This window comes from Sinocyclocheilus grahami, unplaced genomic scaffold (assembly GCF_001515645.1).
Source record: "Sinocyclocheilus grahami isolate Dianchi unplaced genomic scaffold, SAMN03320097.WGS_v1.1 scaffold36.1, whole genome shotgun sequence".
Taxonomy (NCBI): domain Eukaryota; kingdom Metazoa; phylum Chordata; class Actinopteri; order Cypriniformes; family Cyprinidae; genus Sinocyclocheilus; species Sinocyclocheilus grahami.
In genome coordinates this window covers 679,791-702,857 of record NW_015505215.1, presented here as the reverse complement: position 1 = coordinate 702,857, position 23,067 = coordinate 679,791, and the positions used below count along the sequence as shown (strand labels likewise).

Genomic DNA, 23,067 nt, shown 5'->3' with positions numbered 1-23,067 from the left:
TGCCTGAGAGACTATTGACTGTACTAGTTGATAAAAGTTCAGAATAATCTGGCTTCGGGTTCACCTGACCCCGATAAGATGCGTTTCTTAAGGGGCTTCCACAAAAGATGTGTTCAAAAACAGCTGGACTGAGCACAATGGATGGTTTTAAAAAGTGGATGTTTTCAATTTAGATGCTAAAGGTTTACGCATAGACACACAGAGATCAGCAGTTTGGATTACCTAAAGTGTGAGTTTGTTTGTAACCTAGACCTCTCTGACCATTGGGTTGTCCTGTCAAAAAATGTTTTATAGCCTCTTACTCTTTTCTTTTATCTCTCTTTGTCTTTCAGAAAGATGTCGTTTACCTGCAGCAGTGGTTGGAGGCATTCGTGGCGTCTTTTGAGAAGGCCATTGATGTGCAGTCAACGGAGCCTCGCCGGTGAGTCAGTTACATGCTGACCTATCAAAATGTCACAGACGCAGGGAGTTGATCTGTAGGTGGTCAGGTCCAGATGGACCTCTAACTATGATGGTATTTTAAGGCCTATATATGTTTAATTGCTCATTTAATGGTTGGTGAGTTTGAAAAATCTTTACAATCTTTTAAATACTTTCATCTCATCCTGCAGATCTGATGTATGTACACCAGATGTGCACACCAGATCTGTGATCTAAAGATTAGCACATATACTTTAGGTATATTGAGCTGTGGTGTTGCAGATGAAGGATTAATTCCAGCCCGATATTGTGGTTCAGCTAGGGTTGCCCATTTGAAATTTAGAAATAAATATATATTAAATATGGTATATAATATTATATATCATATAAAAAACAACTTAAGGCTGTCTGGAAAAGATTTTGAGGAACACTAAAACAGCAAACTGTGATGCAATAGCCGAAGCAATAGCCAAAAAATTGGAGCAGACGAAACATTAATTTGTACTCTATGTAAATAACCCCAAGGTCCAAGTCCAAGACATATGTTCAATGACTGAAAACAGTGTTTTGACTTTTTTGATGTCTATTCATCAGTGCTTTATCAAAACAAAATGAAATCAAAACAAAACAAACAGAAAGCAAAAACAAACAAAAAGCAAACAAATCAACCTTCTTTTTTGTCTGCAGGCTGGAGGAATGGAGCGTCGATGTCCCGCTCCTCCCCAAGGAGGTATTGGTGTTCCTCAGCACCCAGCTGTGGCACAGCGCCCTCCACATGTCAGGGCAGGATCAGAGCAGCACTGCTCCACACCCACTGCTCCTCATCAAGTTCTTCATCATCATCTGCAGGTCAGTACCCACTGAGCACTGAGTGAACTCCATCATTCTCTTTGCGATAATGCCTCAGTGACTCAAACCCCTGTTGATAAGCTGCTATGTTTGAACAGCAGGGATAACGCAAGGCTGCAGTTTATGCTAAATTGCATAGCTGATGTGGATCTTCCCTGAGTGTACAATAATACCATTGCTGATGTGAATCTCTGCTTGCAGAAATATGGAGAATATAGACTCTGAAAAGACCCCGGGGTTTGTGTTTGAGACGATCAAGCTCCTAAACTTCTGTTTGACTCAGGTGAGAAGTCAAAAAGTCTGTGAAACCGTTTCATAGTGGTTTGCACCCCAGCTGATACATTGAGCCACGGTGCTCATGTGGGAAATGCAAGTTTGAGTTTTGTTTACATAATTTCCTAATCCAGTTCCCCTTGTATTACTTTTTTCTTGTCACCTCTACATTGTTCTATCAACAGAAGAAAGCCACAAAAAAGTTCAATGTTATTCTAGTGTTTTGAAGCTAGTTCAAATTTATGTAGCATTTTTATTTATTCTAAACATACCAATGAAACGTTTGTTCACTTAATTGTATATTACTCTGCAGCTATTTTTATTACACGTGCTGTTGTAGGTTTCTGAACTAACAGAACAGGTTTAATCAGAAAGCTTTGGGTGGAAGACCTCTGCTTTATTCAAAGGAATGTTTGTGTGTTAACAAGCCAAAAACGGATAGGTTTGCATATTGTGTAAGACTCAGTCGAGTGTGTTTATGTATGTGTGTTACAGCTGAAGAAGCAGCCAGATGATCAGAGCACTTTACAGTCGGTGGCACAGCATGGCCTGCTGCTGTGCGAAAATCTCTTTGACCCTTATCAGACGTGGAGGAGACGGCAGGCAGGGTGAGTGTGTGTCTGTGAGTTGGAGTCCACCATTAAGAGCGGCAAGCTCTGTCTCAGCTCCACTTCAACAGTTAATAACACACCCAGTCCGCACCTCTCAGCTCTCAAGTCTTCTTACGCTCAGCTGTCTGAACTACACACAGCATAAACTTCCCACATCATGAGTGTATCTTTTCAAGGAGCACTGTTCTGCCCATCCACTAATGTGCAGGTTTGAATAGATGAATAGATTATTAGATTAATGAACCATTTGTTAAATATTTATTAATTGCTAATGTACGTATTTGGCAAACAAATTGAGTAGTGGTATGAAAACATGGTGATATAATTTTACTTACTATTATTGTTGTTGTTGTTGTTATATTTAATAATTTATTATTTTTCGAGATTTATGCTTAAAACAAGAAAAAAATGCCAGTGGGTAAGAAAAATAAACATAATTCATACCAACACCATGGTGGTATATGAGTCGATTAATCAACTTTGTACCATGATATATCAAAATACCATGGTATTTCGACCTGATAACATAATTGTACTGATATTATTATTTAATAATTTATTATTTTTTGGAGATTTATGCTTAAAACAAGAAACAAGTTGCCATTGGGGTGAGAAAAATAAACATAATTCATGTAAACACTGGATGAGTAGATTAATCAACTTGTACCATTAGATATATTGGTGTTGTTCATTATTATTAAATAATATTTTGAACTCTTTGGTAGATTTATGCTTAAAACATAAAGATATATTCTTGACTATAGATTAAGAAGATGATTTACTGCAGTGTACTGTAGCTTATTGCTTTAGTAGTAAGTAAGATCAAAGTAAATAAGCAAGTATTTCCATTAAGGGCTTTGATTTGTGTGTTTTTTAGGGAGGAGGTCAGTATGCTGGAGAGAAGCAAGTATAAATTCTCCCCCCTTGTTCTACCAGAGGAGCTTCCTTTGCTCTTCCACGGTATGTCACCCACTCCTGCCTTCTGACACAATCTTTAACCTCCATTTACTCCCATCTTCACGTCCCGGGAGATATCGCACATCCTGCCTCCCAGGAGACAAAATGTTGTTTGTAAAGAAAGGGCGATCTGATCCCTATAGTATTAATCCATAGTGATTCAGTGCTGTGATTTGTCATCTTATTTGCCTTTAAATGTTCTTCATGTAAATACAGCGGAGTTGTCCTTTTTTAAGTGATAGATTATGACTTGTATCTTGTTTGTGTCATGCTCTGTTTAGACATGTACTTGTGTGGTAGCTTGTAGAAGCAACCTTTCATGTAGATATAGGGAGAGATCTACATTTTGTTTATGGATGTTTAATATAATGTACTGTATAGGACAGTTAAGACAGAAATAAGAGAGAGGAATGGGATTAGGACATGATGCAGGCTAGATTTGAACTGGACTCCTCATAAGCGCACAATTTAACAAATCTGAGAAGCAGGACTATGTTGCAGCCTGCAGGCAATGGCTAAAACAAAAATCCTGACAGTGATGCAAGCTTTGTTCAAGTGATTATTAGCTCTGGAGCAACTTCCACACCTATATGTTAGTAGGCAAGCTGTAGTGGGTCCAAGTAGCCTGTGGTCATGAGGCGAGGTAAACTAGTTTCTTGTTCTGAAAAGTTGTTTTTCAGCAAAAGGTTTCTCCACATCATGTTTATGATGTAATGATGTGTATATGTTTGTGTGAGGTTTGTTAGGTTTTCTCATCTACTCAGCATGTCCTTAATCCAAAAGTAGGGTGGCCATATGAACACCCACTTCAGGGTTTTGCAGCAGAATTTTGTGTTTTTGTGAGTGGGACGGAAAATCCCCCTAAAATGAAAGCTCAGGTCCACACTCTGGGTTCACATGTTGGTGTTTTGTTTTACTTTCTTATTTGTATGTGTTTGTATATTTATTTATTTATTTGTTTGGCTTTGCTTTGCTTTGTTTTACTTTTGTTTTTTATATATTTATTTGCTTTGCCTTGCTTTGTTTTGTTTTATTTATTTATTTTAATGCTGTCCAAATTAGTGCGTTAACGCATACAATAATTTTTTTTCAGTTTAATGGCGTAAAAAATATTTAACACAATTAACACAGGGGCGGAGCTATGGTTGGCCTCCCCACTCACAACTGCTGCTACGGTCTCTCTCTTTTTTTTAACAAGAATTGCGTTTATTTAGACGCAGAACGTCTTTACGGCTACATCAGATGGGAGATTTTTCAGATGCGCACTCCAAATTCACCTCAGCGCCAGGCGCTAGTTAAACGAGTGCGGAAATGAGGAGCTCAGATGAGATGTTGTCAGGCTATATGTCAGTAAAAATTAATTTTCCTGTCCTGTCAGCCATTATACTGTGCTCGTAGCACGTGCTCTTCAAGTGCAAGCACAAATGCGCCCGCATACTGTATATCATTTCATATTGAAGCGCAAAAGAAACTGCGAGCATGCAATGTCGTGCTTATGTTGTCAGTTAAGTCGTGAAGTTACCAAAAAATGCGATTAAAGCTGCCTTTAAACTGTGCATGTATGTAAATATTTGTTACATATGAGTGACATTTAAGAACATGTCTCTGAAATGCAGTGGTTTTCAAAACTGTCCTGGAGCAGCCCAGCACTGTCTCCCTTATCTAAATCGTCAGCTCATTAGTAAAGACTTTAAGACCTGAAGCATGCCAGAAAAGATAAAGAGAGAAAATATGATGCTTGTCAGATCTGCGTCATGTTCAGCAGAGGTAGCTCTTAAAGTAATAGCAGCCAAAAAACCTAATAACCCAGCTGCTGTGATGTCTGTTAATCAAAGAACAAAAGAAAAAAAGAGGAAATCAATAACTTTTGTAGCTTTAAGGATTCATCTATATTTAATTTAGAATTTAGTGTTTAATAACTTTATTATTTTTCTTTATATTTCCTACTTGCCGAAGGGCACAGGTAGCTAAATATGACATTTGTTATAATGGGTTTATGTGAAGATTGTTTTAAGTTCACTTGAATTAGAAGTTATGTTTTAAAGTCTAATAAATGTTAATAGCTCTCAATTGTACTGTAATGTTGAATGGCTATAGTCAATGGTTAAATATTAGGGGGAAAACTATTTCATAGAGACATAAGTAGTATTGGTATCAGTGATACATACTGGCCTTCAGTCATAAAAAAAGATGCCACTAAACAAATATTAAAATAAATACTGTCTTTGTTGTTTCTACGTTAATTTGAAGATTGCATGTGAAATTACTGCAATATAAAAGTATATTTAAAAACTTTAATGTTAGGTGGGATTAATCGCGATTCATTTCAGAAGAAATGTGTGATTAATTTTTTTAATCGATTTACAGCACTAATTTTTTTGTTTTGTTTTGGTGTTTATTATTTCTTTCTTGTAGCTTCAGTAAGTACAACAACAAAATACTTAAGTCCTGAGCTGGTTAATTCTGACTAGTCTTTGAGTTTCAAGTTTGATCTTTGTTCATTTCAAGCTTCTGGTGTTTTTCTATGGTAGGCAGTTCCCATTTCATGGCAGTTCCTTTTTAAGGGATAGTTCACCCAAAAAAACCTCCATTTACTCCCATCTTCACGTCCCGGGAGATATCGCACATCCTGCCTCCCAGGAGACAAAATGTTGTTTGTAAAGAAAGGGCGATCTGATCCCTATAGTATTAATCCATAGTGATTCAGTGCTGTGATTTGTCATCTTATTTGCCTTTAAATGTTCTTCATGTAAATACAGCGGAGTTGTCCTTTTTTAAGTGATAGATTATGACTTGTATCTTGTTTGTGTCATGCTCTGTTTAGACATGTACTTGTGTGGTAGCTTGTAGAAGCAACCTTTCATGTAGATATAGGGAGAGATCTACATTTTGTTTATGGATGTTTAATATAATGTACTGTATAGGACAGTTAAGACAGAAATAAGAGAGAGGAATGGGATTAGGACATGATGCAGGCTAGATTTGAACTGGACTCCTCATAAGCGCACAATTTAACAAATCTGAGAAGCAGGACTATGTTGCAGCCTGCAGGCAATGGCTAAAACAAAAATCCTGACAGTGATGCAAGCTTTGTTCAAGTGATTATTAGCTCTGGAGCAACTTCCACACCTATATGTTAGTAGGCAAGCTGTAGTGGGTCCAAGTAGCCTGTGGTCATGAGGCGAGGTAAACTAGTTTCTTGTTCTGAAAAGTTGTTTTTCAGCAAAAGGTTTCTCCACATCATGTTTATGATGTAATGATGTGTATATGTTTGTGTGAGGTTTGTTAGGTTTTCTCATCTACTCAGCATGTCCTTAATCCAAAAGTAGGGTGGCCATATGAACACCCACTTCAGGGTTTTGCAGCAGAATTTTGTGTTTTTGTGAGTGGGACGGAAAATCCCCCTAAAATGAAAGCTCAGGTCCACACTCTGGGTTCACATGTTGGTGTTTTGTTTTACTTTCTTATTTGTATGTGTTTGTATATTTATTTATTTATTTGTTTGGCTTTGCTTTGCTTTGTTTTACTTTTGTTTTTTATATATTTATTTGCTTTGCCTTGCTTTGTTTTGTTTTATTTATTTATTTTAATGCTGTCCAAATTAGTGCGTTAACGCATACAATAATTTTTTTTCAGTTTAATGGCGTAAAAAATATTTAACACAATTAACACAGGGGCGGAGCTATGGTTGGCCTCCCCACTCACAACTGCTGCTACGGTCTCTCTCTTTTTTTTAACAAGAATTGCGTTTATTTAGACGCAGAACGTCTTTACGGCTACATCAGATGGGAGATTTTTCAGATGCGCACTCCAAATTCACCTCAGCGCCAGGCGCTAGTTAAACGAGTGCGGAAATGAGGAGCTCAGATGAGATGTTGTCAGGCTATATGTCAGTAAAAATTAATTTTCCTGTCCTGTCAGCCATTATACTGTGCTCGTAGCACGTGCTCTTCAAGTGCAAGCACAAATGCGCCCGCATACTGTATATCATTTCATATTGAAGCGCAAAAGAAACTGCGAGCATGCAATGTCGTGCTTATGTTGTCAGTTAAGTCGTGAAGTTACCAAAAAATGCGATTAAAGCTGCCTTTAAACTGTGCATGTATGTAAATATTTGTTACATATGAGTGACATTTAAGAACATGTCTCTGAAATGCAGTGGTTTTCAAAACTGTCCTGGAGCAGCCCAGCACTGTCTCCCTTATCTAAATCGTCAGCTCATTAGTAAAGACTTTAAGACCTGAAGCATGCCAGAAAAGATAAAGAGAGAAAATATGATGCTTGTCAGATCTGCGTCATGTTCAGCAGAGGTAGCTCTTAAAGTAATAGCAGCCAAAAAACCTAATAACCCAGCTGCTGTGATGTCTGTTAATCAAAGAACAAAAGAAAAAAAGAGGAAATCAATAACTTTTGTAGCTTTAAGGATTCATCTATATTTAATTTAGAATTTAGTGTTTAATAACTTTATTATTTTTCTTTATATTTCCTACTTGCCGAAGGGCACAGGTAGCTAAATATGACATTTGTTATAATGGGTTTATGTGAAGATTGTTTTAAGTTCACTTGAATTAGAAGTTATGTTTTAAAGTCTAATAAATGTTAATAGCTCTCAATTGTACTGTAATGTTGAATGGCTATAGTCAATGGTTAAATATTAGGGGGAAAACTATTTCATAGAGACATAAGTAGTATTGGTATCAGTGATACATACTGGCCTTCAGTCATAAAAAAAGATGCCACTAAACAAATATTAAAATAAATACTGTCTTTGTTGTTTCTACGTTAATTTGAAGATTGCATGTGAAATTACTGCAATATAAAAGTATATTTAAAAACTTTAATGTTAGGTGGGATTAATCGCGATTCATTTCAGAAGAAATGTGTGATTAATTTTTTTAATCGATTTACAGCACTAATTTTTTTGTTTTGTTTTGGTGTTTATTATTTCTTTCTTGTAGCTTCAGTAAGTACAACAACAAAATACTTAAGTCCTGAGCTGGTTAATTCTGACTAGTCTTTGAGTTTCAAGTTTGATCTTTGTTCATTTCAAGCTTCTGGTGTTTTTCTATGGTAGGCAGTTCCCATTTCATGGCAGTTCCTTTTTAAGGGATAGTTCACCCAAAAAAATGAAAATTCTGTCAAACAACAATGGACCACATTGACTTTAATTGTATGGGGAAAACAATAATAAAAATTCAGAATATCGTCTTCTAGTAAATGCGTACAGGTTTGGAAAGGTGTGAAAGTGAGTAAATGATGACAGAATTTTCATTTTTGAATAAACTTTCTCTTTAACAAAAATATGTTTTTGTGCCTTAAAATGTTAAAATAATGACAATTGCACAAACAATGCTCAGCTTTAAGATTCTTGTGACTAAATGACTGGTTACACCCACAGACTACCTACAAGAGAGTGAACTAATCCCAGAGCCGCTCGTGGTGAGGCTGGTGCATCTTCAGGGAGCTGTAATCAGTGGATGCAAGGTAAATTAGACTCTCTGGACCTCCTTTCATTGACATGTATTAACGCTGACCACATACCTCACTACATCAGTGTGTAATGTGCTAACGTTTTATGTGTGTGTTTCAGAGAAACGGCCTTCTCTCCATCACCCCCCAGGCTGTGAAGGACCTCATGTCTGTGCTGCGTTTCTGGTGCCTCACTCCTGCCTCATCCCCACAAGAGCCCAAGGACCCTCGGCTGCTCAAAATGACCCTGCGGTGCCTGACTGTAATGATCCACCTTCTGCACTCCAGCAGCCCGGTTGACAGGCAGGTAGAGATCCGGATTGTACTGGACGGTTACTTCCAGCTGCTCAACTGGAACCGGCCACCGGACAGCCAGCAGGGAGATATGCAGACCTGGGAGGATAACCTCATTACACTTCTCGAACATATGTTGAGTAAGAGAATATTTCCCATTACTCATTAACCTCAATTTTTTTCATTTATGATTTTCTTCTGTGGAGCACAAATTAAGGTATTTTGAGTCTCAGCATCGCCAACATTATCAATTTTCATTTTTGGGTGATCCCTTGAATGCACCAGTATTCCCTAATTGAATTATTCAGCCTTAGAAGATGCCTAATTTCAGCCTAATTCGAACTAAAACTGCATTGCATGGATCCTTTGTAGAGAAAGCAATCCCAGAATGCCTTGCAACAAGCACAGTGAACAAGTTTATCCAAGATGGCCGAATTGGTAATAGAAATGTTGATTAAAATAAGTATTTAATTTTGTTCAAATAGATTATTTTAACCAATAGTTGTGTATTTTTGTGTTTATTTGGTTATCATGCTACTACCTTAGCAGCATGTTAATGGCCCTTTTCACACATACAGTCTTTACCGGTAAATTACCGGTAAATTACTGTTAAGAGATCATGTGTGAACTCGATCTTTTCAAAAATACTGGTAAATTCGATGTCTCTGGGCAAAAAGCAGCTGCATGAATGTGAACATTTGACACAAAAATGAAAACATCAACAAAAACAACTCAGTCATCAATTGGTTAGTTCTTACTAGTCTTTGAGTTTTAAGTTTGATCTCTTTTCATTTGAAGCATCCAGTATTCTATAGTGGGTGGTTCCCATTTCATGATATTTCATTTTAAAGGGGGCATCGGATGAAATGTTCACTTTTTTTAGCTTTTTTTGCATTTAGTTAGGTTTCTGGCGTGTCTGCTAGATCAGAAAAGCTAAAAAGAAAACACGCAGCCAGTTCATTTTGCGCTGTCTGAGTCTGAGTCATCAAGTGAGCTGTTTCAGTTTGCAGCCAGTTTCTACATGGATTGCTGGCTATTTGAATAAGACCACCTCCGAGCCATATACGGATATATTCACTTGTCTTGTGTCGACATGCCCCACGGAAGAGGTGTTGTTTTACATGATCATTGAGGTAATGGCCATTTCATGCCGACCCTAAAGAATCATACCAACATGTGGAAAATGGTCATCCGATGTCCCCTTTAACGAAATAGTTCACCCAATAATGAACATTCTGTCATCATTTACTCACCCTCATGTTCTTCCAGACCGACATTACTTGCTTTTGTGGAACACAAAAGACAATACTGAGAATCCATAACTGTTAGGATGCTGCCTTAGGCACCGATGAGACACAACATGTTTTTCAGGTTTGAAAACGCGAGGCGCACTGCACTGCCTTTTTTTGGTTGACTCCTTTTAATTTAGAAAAGAGCAGAGCGCTTTGTTTTTTTTTTTATGTTGCTAGGCAACCACCAAATCAGCTGTCCTGTCAGTCTGATCAAGGATTATAGCGCAAGTGCTCTAAAATATTTGGGTTGCTCTTAAGTAAACTGCCATATAAGCAGAAACGTACCCAGACCGACATTACTTGCTTTTGTGGAACACAAAAGACAATACTGAGAATCCATAACTGTTAGGATGCTGCCTTAGGCACCGATGAGACACAACATGTTTTTCAGGTTTGAAAACGCGAGGCGCACCGCCTTTTTTTGGTTGACTCCTTTTAATTTAGAAAAGAGCAGAGCGCTTTGTTTTTTTTTATGTTGCTAGGCAACCACCAAATCAGCTGTCCTGTCAGTCTGATCAAGGATTATAGTGCAAGTGCTCTAAAATATTTGGGTTGCTCTTAAGTAAACTGCCATATAAGCAGAAACGTAAAAAATACAGCTCCGGGTAACCCTCGACAACCACCACAAGTTTCTCCTCCATCATTGCGGTCTCTGGACGTTCCAAGCAACTGTAAACTTCCGTCACCACAACGGAAGAGCCTGCCTCTCCATTAATTCATTTGGACAATGAAAAAAATCAAATAAAAGTGAATGATGTCGAGCACTTTTCTGCTCAGAGTTGATTTTTTTTTCAAAAATGCGATGCGCAGCAGGCGGCTAAAACGCAAGGCGCATAAACAGCACCCAAAACACTCACTGCCAATAGAAAACATTTTTAAAAAGCGCCTCTCGCTGCGTTCTGTCTGATCGGGGCCTTAGAAAGCAGTTGCTAAGTTTCAGTACATTACAATATATCCTAAACTCTAAACATTAAGGATCATCACCCTATTGGCACTCACTGAACCTCACTGAACAGAAACCAGTCATCGCCCATAAGTCAGGCCACACAAACAAATACCCTATTAATCCGCTTCATAAACTTCAGCTGCTCAAAGAAAGGCAGTTTGAGCCCGAACCCTTTAATTTAACATTCATATATGAGTATGAAGAAAGTGCATTGTCACAATTTCCTTTAAACACTTTTTTGCCTTCACTAGTTCAATTATAATTTACATTAAATGGTCCTGCAGTGTGACAAAATCATTTTTGAAATACAAATATTCCAGGTCTCTCAATTAATATTAAGTCATAAAATTGCACACATTACAATTATAAAACAAGTAGAAAAATGCTGCTTGAATAGTTAGTTGGAGTGTATGTCACATCAACTTCCCAGAAGTATTTCATGTAATCGGCAAGTAATATGATATTATGTCATGATTATGTCATAACTGTTGGCATCTTGCAATAAAAAAAATGTAAAATCAACACAACAATGTTGTATCATACATGGTGAATTGCAGAGCTTCTGATTCTAGATCTTTAACCCAGACCACTGTGTATGATATGTTTAATGTTGTTTTTAAACATTTATAATGTATTTATGGTGAACTTCCACCCCTTTTCCAGAAGTTAATTGTAGCCAGTTCTCTGGAAACAATTTGAATTGAGAAATTGCAAAAGGACACAAAATATTTGGTTGCATTGAATTTCTTCTACCGTGAGTAATGCTGATGTCCCAGCACTGTGTATTTAAGTGCCTAAAACTGGCACAGTTTTATCTCTCCAGAAGGCGCAGGTTAAAAAGACTGAATGTTCTGGTGTTTTTGCCCTGCAGATGCTATCCCAGAGATCCTGCAGTGTTCAGACCGGCCGGTGTTGCAGGCTATCTTTCTCAACAACAACTGTTTCGAGCACATCCTCCGCCTCATCCAGAACAGCAAGGTCAGAACGATACCTTCTTAAAGCCTCTGAGATATCTGCAGCAGCGCTTCACATTTCCAGCCCTGAGGATTCAAATCAGTCTCATGGTTGAAATGTGGCAGACTGCTGATGTTTGGCCTGAAAGATAACAAGCAGACTACTGAACGCGGGTTGACTAATCTGAACCACAGATTGGCCATGGTTCAATCTAGAGGTTGCTTTATTTTTTTAAGTTTTTTTGTCATTTCTCAAGTAAAAAAATATGATATTTTAAAATTATTAAAATCATTTTTACATAAGATACCAGATATATCCCTACTCAGTAAACGTTCCCACTGAAGGATGTCAGTAGGGATTTGAAGCATTTCTTTTAAATACATTTCATCAGCTGAATAAAAAGAAAAAAACTGAAAAAGTAAAAACTGTCAGGGTAGTGCAACTGTCCTAATATCAAAAGCCTCAATATGTTTAATGAATTTCAGCATTTTAATAAGTTATTTTTCAAGCAGTAAATATTTGAAAAACATTTGTCAGCCAAATCAATGTCAGGTGGTGCAACCACCATGCAGAAAAAACAGCCACACAACAGGGCATATCAACTTTCCCAAAAGTACCATTTTGTATCCGTGTTATTTTAGTATCACTTATATATTATTATAGTTTTTATATGAATATTTTCATTTGAATTGAATTTTTAGTCATTTTTATATTAGTACATTTTTTTAACGTTTTTTTTTTAATGTATCTAAATTTTTTTTATTTAATTCAGTAATTTTAGTACTTCCCTTAAACATATTTCAGTTACCAAGGCAACATTTCTAATTTTCATTTCATTATTTAATACGTATATTTTATTTAAAATATATTTCAATTAACATACGAAGCAGTTCTTTCACTTACATTTTGTGAATAGACCAAAAAGGAAAAGCTTAAAAATGTAGCAAAAAAAAAAAGTCCTACAACTATCCTAATATCAAAAGCCTCAATAAGTTTTATTTTCAAGTAATTTGGCATAATTATTTGAAAAATAAAAAAATTGTCTAATCAAAGTTGGTGCAACCAACATGCAGAAAAAACAGGAAATTATATCACAGAGAGGATCCCTGCAGACAGAAATATCAGATAGTTGTGTGACCTCACTACACGTTTGCTCACAGAGGCTGAAGTGGAGCAGGTACTTTCCCTTCATCGCTGATCAGTGTGCCGTTCGTCAGCAGGAAACCCACCCTTCACTTGACTGACACAAACACAGACACACAACTGCTGACTGAGCAACATTCGATTCTGCATAACAAGCTCTATGTAAACATGCAGTGCTGTCTAAGGGAATATACAATACCAAAACATCTGCATGTGTCGTTGCATGTGGCAGTTTGTGACACAGTTGACTTAAATGCAACGAAAAATGAGGAACCTTAAAACATTATGCTGTTGTTATTGTACCATGGTAGTTGGATATGACATGGTGGTACTATCGTGTTCTAATGGTAGTTGATGGATTACATCAATCAGCAATATTTTAGGGGAAAACTGGCATCAGACTGGCTATAATGTCATGTAAAATGATCTAAATGAGCTCTTTTGAGAACTTTTTTTTATCACAATTTGAAACCAAATTAAATTATGCATGCATATATGAATGTCAAAAATAAACGCATTATTTTTGACATTCATATATGCATGCATAATTTTATTTTAATTCTAAAAAATTAAAATGTTAAATATTTTTTGTATTTTTAAGATATTATTATTATTATTATTATTGTTATTATTGAACCTACACATATTGCATGATTTTTTAAAAAGCAGAATGGATCAAATCTGAAAAGAATTTGCAAACTGCTTTTTAAAATAGTTTTAGTTGGAGTAGAACATGTCACACCACAGGGCATGTCAATTTTCCCAAAAGTATTCAGTGTCAACTACCTTAACATATAGTAACATACTTATAGTTTGTATTAGAATTTTGAATTAGATTTTATAATTATATGTTCAGCTTTCATTCTAATTTTTCATTCTTTTTTATGTGCTTTTGTCATTTTATTTGTTTATTCATATATATTTCTAAATAGTTGTAATTTATTTTTATTTCAATTTTAGTTCATTTTATTTCAGTTAATAATTTTAGTACTTCACTTCAACTTTATTCAGTTAGTTGCCAAGGCAACATTTCTAATTTATGATTTTTTTTTTGTCTAATATTTGTTTTGTTTTACTTCAGCTTTATTTTAAATAACAAATGTTTTTAATAGTTTTAGTAAATGATACCAACACTGTTGTATATAAATATAGAGATCACATAGTACTGTGAAATTACCATTTGATATCATGGTACCATTTCAGTACATTTTTAAAGGTTTATGCAGTGTCAGTACACAGAGTTGGAGGGTGAGGATCCTGCTTGTGGTGGTTTAGTGTGTGTGTGTGTCACCTTGCATGTTGTCTTGCAGTGATCTAGATTTTAGCATGTCTAGTGTATCTGTGGTGCTGTAGGTGTATTTGGTGTGTGTTTCATTTGGTGGTCTTTGGTGGGATATTTGTGGTGGAGTGGTGGTAAATATTTCAAGGTTAAAAGAAAAATCGGTTTTACTGTTGCATGTTTTAATCTCTTTAATTTAATTTTTTAACATTAACTTGTATTCAGTTTGTTTTTAACAGAATCTTGCACTTCACGGAGGAATGTTCAGAATTTATAGATATCTCCTTGCATGCATCTCTCTGAAACGGTTTTATTAAAAGCAATATTTCACACAAAAATGTTCACACGACTGATCAAACGTTTGAGGTCGGTAAGATTTTTTTTTTTTTTTTTTATGTTTTTGAAAGAAGTCTCTTATGCTCACCAAGGCTGCATTTATTTGATCAAACATACAGTAAAAACAATGATAGTATGAAATATTCAATCATTTAAAATAATTGTTATATATTAAAATGTAATTTATTTCCTTTGTTGGCAATGCAGAATTGTTAGCATCCATTACTACAACCTTCAATATCTCATGATCTTTCAGAAATCATTCTAATATGCTGATTTAGTGCTCAAGAAACATTTCTGACTATTATAAGGAAAAATATGTAATATAAAAGTCTGTCACTTTTGATCAATTAAATGCATGCCTGCTGAATAAAAGAAAAATCAAATGTTTAAATGGTAGCGTATACATCACTATTTACTCACCTTAATGTAATTCCAAACCCATAATTTGCTGTTATTTTCTGTGGAAAACAAAAGGAGAGATTCTGAAGAATCTTCATTCAGCTCTTACAACAATATTTATAGTGACCTTATCTGTCAAGCTCTAAAATGGACGAAAAACACCATAAATGCAGAATGAAAGTATAGCCTGTAAGTCTTCTGAAGCCATATGATAGCTTCGTTTGAGTAACAGACCAAAGCATTTGTCATTGTTCACGGACAATTCACTGAAGCTTTGAAAGCTCATTTATGTCCGTGTTAAATTCAGAAATTTCAGACAAAACGGCATTGGTTCTTCAAAAAATTCTCATATGGGCTTGGAAATACATGAGTATTAACAGAATATTTATTCTTGGGTGAACTAATCATTTAATCCATGAGAATGTGAATATGAACTAAATGTCGTGTGTATTTTGCATATGTGTGTGTAGGTCTGGGAAAAGGGCTCTGACTGCATCACAGTACACGCCATTCGAGTTCTCACCGCCATTATGAGCAACTCGCCCTCTGCCAAGGTATGACATGTCATCGACTCATGTCTTACACCTCCTCTCCTCTCGCTCCTTATGTATGTTTTTTCTGAAACGTCAGCTTGCAGACGTCTCTTGTCTTATCAGCATGATAAGTCAAAGTGCTTGCATATGATAAATGTGCCCCTTATGCATGTGTGGTTAATCTTATCAGCACATTTGATGTGGTTCTGCAAAACCAGGTCACACATGGCGACATTACAACATGCGCTTCCTCCTTTATTTTATGGGACAGTTATGTGTCAGGTCCAAAAGTATCATAATCCCATATCCTGTTTTTTATATATACTGTATATATATACCAATATACATGTCATGGTATAGTTCCCCTTCGGGAACTCGAGCTGCGTCGGAAAACGCTAGGGGAACGCCTTCAGCGATACCAAGCTCTGAATCATATGTGTAATCAGTCGAACGATGGGCGAGACGTCCGCGGCGGGTGACGTCATGACCAGGAAGCTTTAACGCTACTTCTGTATGTAAATGCCCTTGTTTTTATTGGCTAACCTTTTTGCTGTTGGGTCAAGTATACAGTAGTTTGTGCCACCCTGTTCTTCAATAACACCCTCTTTGCAAAGCAAACATTATACTGTGGCACAACTGTGAAGATTTATGGCTATGTTTTTGCAACCTAGTTTCAATAAATATTCTGGGTGGCCTTGCATTGTGAAAGCTGTTTACATAGAAGACTGGACTTTCTCATTTAAATTAAATTTGAAGCAAAATCCTGTTTTCATGATATCCCACTTTTTTTCATGTGAAAACATTTCTGCTTTGTTTAGTACCTTTTGTGTTTTGGTTTATTTTGGGGAACAGGGTGGTAAGAGCACTCATTGTATTCTGTGCTTGTTCAATTGTAATGTAACAGTTAATTAGTAGCTAAGCCAACATTTCTAAACTAAAGTTGAAAAACCTCTAAATTACTAAATTACAAATTACTAAAACTACAAATAACTAAAATAAATCTGAAATAAAAAAATAAATACTATGTAGACATTTATAATAAATAAAACACAAAACAAAACATTTCTTAAACTGAAGAAAATGTAAAATATAAAAAACTAAACAAATGTTAGTTGCCAAGCCAACATTTAAACCTAATTAATTGAAGTTTATATACTAAAATGATTAAAACTAAAACTGAAAATAACTCAAATAAAAATACTAAAATACTAAAAACTAAGTAGACATATAAAAAATACAATAAAATAAAACATTTAATTATAAAACAAAACAATTACTAAAATAAATAACTTAAAATAATATTAAAATGAAAATGTAAAATATAAAAACAAAAAAACGAATTCTAAATATTAATAAATATATTAATACTATAAAACTACATTAATGGTACTGAAATAACTCTGAATTTCATACTACACATATGCATACTTATAAAAACGTGCTTATTAATGCTCAAGAAGTAAGTTTTTAATCAAATGCAGTAAGTTGTGTAACTATGAATTATTTCAGGATCATGACTGAGTCACTATGATAAAAAAAAAACTTGTATCCTCATAGCACCACTTTTTGGTTTGTCCTTCCCCTTTCTCCATGTTTTCCTCTCAGGCTATTGAAGGAGAGCATTCCCAGACCATGCAGTTGGGCATCAGTAATGAACAGCCTTTGCTCCTGCTGCTGCAGTGGTTGCCTGACCTGGGCTCTCGCTCTCTGCAGCTGCTGGTGTCCCAGTGGCTGGCGGCCGTGTGTCGAGGAACTCTGTCCTGCCGCACTGTAGCCGTTGAAGCAGACTTTGTAGGCGCTCTGCTGGAGGTGCTGTCTGAACCCCCAGTGCGGCTCGACCGGCAGTGCGCAGACGCCCTCTTGGGTTTGCTTCAAGACTTGGGATCTCTTTCTCTACGGCCCTGTGAACTGAAGAGTCTGCTGAAGCTCTTGTGGACTGAGCCCGGTGCACCCCCTCACCCGTACTGCGGGCGCGTTGTAAGGGTGCTTTCTGCCATGGCCGCCCGTGGAGAGGGTGGGTGCAGCGCCTTGCAGTATTTTGACCTTATGCCCCCTATGGCGGGTATTATGGTGCCAGCTATACAGCGCTGGTCAGGAAGCGCATTTGCTTTCCATGCCTGGTTGTGCCTCAACACAGACTTTCCTCCACCCCAGCACCACTACTCAGAATCCCACCTGACAAACCCGGATAATATGGTTCGAATGGCTAAGGGACCACGCAGGAAACAGCTTTACAGGTTTGTTCGAGAATACTCATGATAGATGGGTGTTATAATAAAAATGTCATCATCTGCTGTATCATTTCTTGTAATTGTTTTAGCCTTTTTGATATATATACATTCTTCAGTGTCACATGATCCTTTAAAAATCATTGTAATATTTGGTGCTCGTTATTTTTATTATCATAGTTGAAAATGGTTGTGTTAATGCAGATGACCAGATGATTATTAAACGATTTAAGTATTAGTTATATTAAATTATATATTTTAAGTCAATTGTTTTAAATGCTATAGGTGATTTTAGGCATCACATCATTATTATGTATTATGTTAATGTGGGTGTAAATATGCATATTGTGCATCTGCAGTATTTGCTCATTTTCATTTATCTGTAATCAGTAATTGCAACTTGCAAGCTTAACATTAACAACGATTTTACTGCTGAAAAGATTATCAGAGATGACATTAAAGTATTTGTCTTAACACTCATGACTGCAGTTCAACATCGCTATGATTTTAACCAGCATTTTGCAATTTTTCTATATTTACAATTGTTGCTTAGTTTTATATTGCAAATATAATGATAGTGAGTAAGTGGTGAATATTCAATATATTGCCCAGGCCTGCTTGTTACAAAATGCTTGTACATATTGTATATCTGCATGAGTTTAGTACATTAATATTAATAGTAATCTAGAACTAGCGTTTTTAACAGCACGCTGTATTGGTGACCAAGAGTACTTGTTTTATGTGTACTTATACCTTTAAAAGCTGTATTGTGTCCTGTGTGTAGTTTCTTCACAGCAAGCGGAACTGGCTTTGAAGCGTTTTTCACCACAGAAGAAGTTTTGGTGGTGGCAGTATGTACTAAAAAGGAGTACATGGCTGTTTCCCTGCCAGAACACCCATTGAATGATTGTGCCTGGGTTAGTGACCTTACAGACAATTTTCACACATATTACCATAAACAGTTTAAGGAAGAGAAAACAGCACATGTGTGAAAATAAATATTAGAAAAAGTACATGTATTTTTGTTTTACTACTGAATTAGCTTTAGCTTGACTAGCCTCTTTAGCATGATTTCAATTAAACCCTTCCAAAACTTAACCATGGTTTTATTATAGTAAAAGTGTAGTAACCATGTGTGACGAGTGGGGGCGGGGCCGAGAGCCGTGGGAACGGAGCGAGGCCGGTGGAGTAATTGATAATGAGCGACACCTGCACCACTCACCGGTCTCGAGTCCCACGGAGGAGCTCCAGAAGGATAAAAAGAGGAGTGACGACAGTAAAAGAGGAGAGAAGTCCAGGCCTGGTCCTCTCCCATCTTTCACTGTCGTTTCACTTTGTGTCCCCTGGGCCTGGCTTGCTTATTTGTTATATAATAACAAAAAAAACTAAAGTTATATTTATGGCAACTGTAAAGGCCATTTCACACCAAAAATGACAATAATAAGCCTCAGGCTGAAGGAAGTGCCTCTGCCTCTGCACCTCACTCAAAGTTTCTCTCAACATGGAGACAGGAGACGTGTCAGTGAATAAATGGGAAAACAAAGTATCTTGCATTATTTGTTTGAAAAAGTAATTCAGATATTTCGTTGTAAATTTACAAGTAATGCATTACTTTACTAGTTACTTGAAAAATGTAATCTGATTATGTGACTCACATTACTTGTGATGCTTTACCCCCAACACTGATCATATCATTGTAAGATTTCATTTCTGTATTCAAAGTCTTATTCTTACCCTTCTTTTCTTCACTCTAGCACTCAGTTGCCATTGTTCACATTCCTGGCCGTCGGCCCTTTGGACAGAACGTGGTCACTGTTTATGTGGACGGAGTGCAGTGTAAAACAGCACCCCTGCGCTTTCCTTCTCTGAATGAGGTGAATAAATGTTATTGCCTGCAGTAGTTTGATTTATTATGAACATGTTTTGCTTCATTGGTCTGTTTGACTATCAATGTTTCAGCCATTCACTTCCTGCTGCATTGGATCAGCTGGTCACCGGACCACTACCACCATGACTTCCTCTCCGACCCTGCACAACCCGTCCCACTCGCCCTCCGAGATGGCATTTGCAGCTCATGCTGGGCCACCCACCCTTGCACGTTCCCAGTCCTTCCCTGCATCCTTTGCAGCAGCCGCAGGGGGGAGGCCAGGTGTGAGTCGGGACAGTCTAGTTCACACCATCCCGGCAGGGCTACAGGACACTGCGTGGGGCTCTCCTTCATCACTGGGTGGCCTTTTAGCCACAGTGTTCATCTGCCATGAAGCTCTGCAGCCTGCTCAGGCACGAGCCCTGTTCACTGCAGGTATAAATGAGACATCCACCGCATTCATAATGCAGAAATTCACCTTTCCAACCACAAAGAAACAAGCGTTAAAGAAGGTCTATCTCTGTTTCACTTGGCAGGTCCCAATAATGTTTCTCTGTTCAAAGCTGATGGTGAACCTTCAGAAGTCAACAGCAAACTAGTTTTATACTATACACCACAGGTAATCATCTGACAAACTGTTCTGTATATTTATGATTCTTCAAAAGTCTAAAGGTCTTATTAAAGATATATTATATTCAAAAGTCAAAATAACTATAGAATAAATACTGATAAATATGTCCAGATAAATATAGATTAAATATTATTTAAACTTTAAATATCTACATTCTAGGCCTTTAAGAGCCAGATCTGTTTGGATTTGTCCCCCAACCATCTTTACGATGGCAGGCTGACTGGTCACAGAGTGGTGAACTGGGACATCAAGGTGTGTATGCATCACTGAGCTTCATTATCTTTTAAGATCAGAATGATTCATCTTGTTCTGACATCAGTACAGCCTTTTGTGTTTGCCAGTGTTGGGAAATGTGTGTATTCAACACATACTTCTAGAACAAAACTCGTGAGCTCATAGATCCCTGCAGGAGCAGTAAATGCTAATTGTGTTTTATTATCTTGTCTTGTGTGTAGGATGTGCTGAGCTCTGTAGGTGGGATGGGAGCTCTCCTGCCCCTGCTGGAGCAGGTGTGTTTACTGGATCAGGGCGAGACTGTAGGTCAGGAGACTTCAGATCTTCTCGGGCCAGAGCTCACGTCCTCCAGGGGCCCTGCCGGCATGCTGCTGCCACTGGGGAAGTCATCTGGTCAGTACTCTCTCAGAGCTGTGACACATTGGTGGCAACATATCCAATTCACTATCCTCTCTCTTTTCCCATAATTCATGTCCATGTAGACATCAAATAAAAAGCATTAAATGATTGGAATCCTGCATACATCACCAGAAAGAAGTCTGACGTTTTCACCAGAAGACTGCGTTGTGACACTATGATTTGATTTGGCATTACAAGGTCAAAAATAAATAAATAAATGAAATGCATGCATGGATGAATCATTCCATAACATTACATAGCAGTTATATTAAATGTTTCGCTACTTCCTTAGCTGGGTCTTTCATTGTTAAAACTGACAATTCACGCTGAAATGTACTCTCTGCTTCTGTGGACCGTAAACCCTGCCTACTTTGATTTGGTTGGCCATCTCAATCATTGAACATTTCACAAATTATATACATGTATATATATGAAGAGTTCAGATGCAAAAGCCTCTAAGTGCCATCTGAAATTTTCTTCTAAAATTAGCATTTTTATCAGTCCCCTATGTTTAGGTTCAGTAATTTTACTCTAATGGCAAAGTATAGGTCCTTTTCTATGCCATTAAAGTGAAATAACTTAACATAAATATAGGAGCCTAATAAAAATGCTAATTTTAGAAGAAAGTTTCAGACAGCACTTAGAGGCTTTTGCATCTGAACTCTTCATACATCCTAAAATAAGCTTACTTTTAAAATGAAAATTAAGGTTATTATCGTAATAAACTAAGACTAAAACAAAGCCTTTAGAAAAATATAACAATTACGTTTAAAAAATACTTTTAAGATGTCAAGACATTTTTCATTTTCATTTAGTTCAAGTTGAAGTACTAAATCAACTACAACTAAATAAACTAGAACTGAAACTAGAGCTAAAAACAACCTTTATATAGACATTTAAAAAAAAATGACACCCATAAACCACACAAGCCTTAAAGGGGTCATATGATACGATTACAATTTTTCCTTTCTCTTTGAAGTGTTACAAGCTCTTGGTGCAGAAGAAGATCTGTAAAGTTGCAAAGACTAAAGTCTCAAATACAAAGAGATATTCTTTATAAAAGTTAAGAGTCAACCACTCCAAATGTTCACGCAAAGAAAGAAGGCATAACTTTAATTCTTGCTGTTGCCTCCGCTGCCATGTTGTGGAGTCGCTGTGTGTTTCGTTGTAAAAGAGAAACTACTTTGTTTGGCCTTTCAAAAGAGGACACAACTAGAAATCAGTGGTTAAGTTGTATTTACAACACTGTTCCAGAACAGTTCAACCCAAATATTCAGATGTGTGCTGCGCATTTTATGGAGGATGAGGACTGTTTCCTGAACCAGTAGCCTACAATGCGTCTGTGGCACAAAGGCTGTTTCTGTAAAGTTGAGCAGTTCCAACTTTGCAAGGACAGTCTGGCACTTCTGACTCACAGCCTGCAAGTACGTTTTTTATATTTAAATAATTTGCCACTGATGATTCAAACGTGAGTTTTGAGCAGTGTAGAGTAGGTTTGTTGTTTCTCCGAGCCTGATACGCAACACAGCGCGTAAAAAGACAGTATAAGTCAATATAATCAGTAATTATGTCACCCACTGTGTTATATTTGAACCATATTTAATGTAATATCAGTAAGATAGTAAGTTCTTAAATAAATAATGTCAAGATATGAGACTTATAATCCATTATAAATTAAGTGGATTTAACGTGGTGTTTATTGCGTGTTATAAATAATCAAACTCATAAAAGTTATAACCACAAATAAGTTTTATAATGTATTATAATTGTCATTATGAATATTTATGAGATGAAACAACATATACTTTTTTATAATGCATTATGCATTCATTATAATGCCTTAAGAATACTCTTATAATGTGTTATAAATATGGGCTTCATAGAAAGTGTCACCGTTTTTTGTTTTTTTTCCACAGTCTGCAGAGTTACAGCATGCAACATGAAACATTA

The 23,067-nt window shown here is 36.7% G+C and overlaps 1 protein-coding gene across 1 annotated transcript in view; it reads left to right on the top strand.

Moving 5' to 3' along the window:
* The window catches only part of LOC107581539 (neurobeachin-like protein 2), a 92,524-nt gene that overhangs the window by 17,098 nt on the left and 52,359 nt on the right, over positions 1–23,067 (top strand). The window contains 17 exon segments of the mRNA XM_016267114.1: positions 333–421; positions 1,108–1,269; positions 1,471–1,552; positions 2,038–2,150; positions 3,031–3,113; positions 8,509–8,594; positions 8,701–9,013; positions 11,983–12,089; positions 13,165–13,242; positions 15,696–15,779; positions 17,316–17,995; positions 18,771–18,903; positions 19,741–19,860; positions 19,946–20,288; positions 20,390–20,472; positions 20,644–20,736; positions 20,940–21,111. Of these exon segments, the coding sequence (XP_016122600.1) occupies positions 333–421; positions 1,108–1,269; positions 1,471–1,552; positions 2,038–2,150; positions 3,031–3,113; positions 8,509–8,594; positions 8,701–9,013; positions 11,983–12,089; positions 13,165–13,242; positions 15,696–15,779; positions 17,316–17,995; positions 18,771–18,903; positions 19,741–19,860; positions 19,946–20,288; positions 20,390–20,472; positions 20,644–20,736; positions 20,940–21,111 (2,821 nt within the window).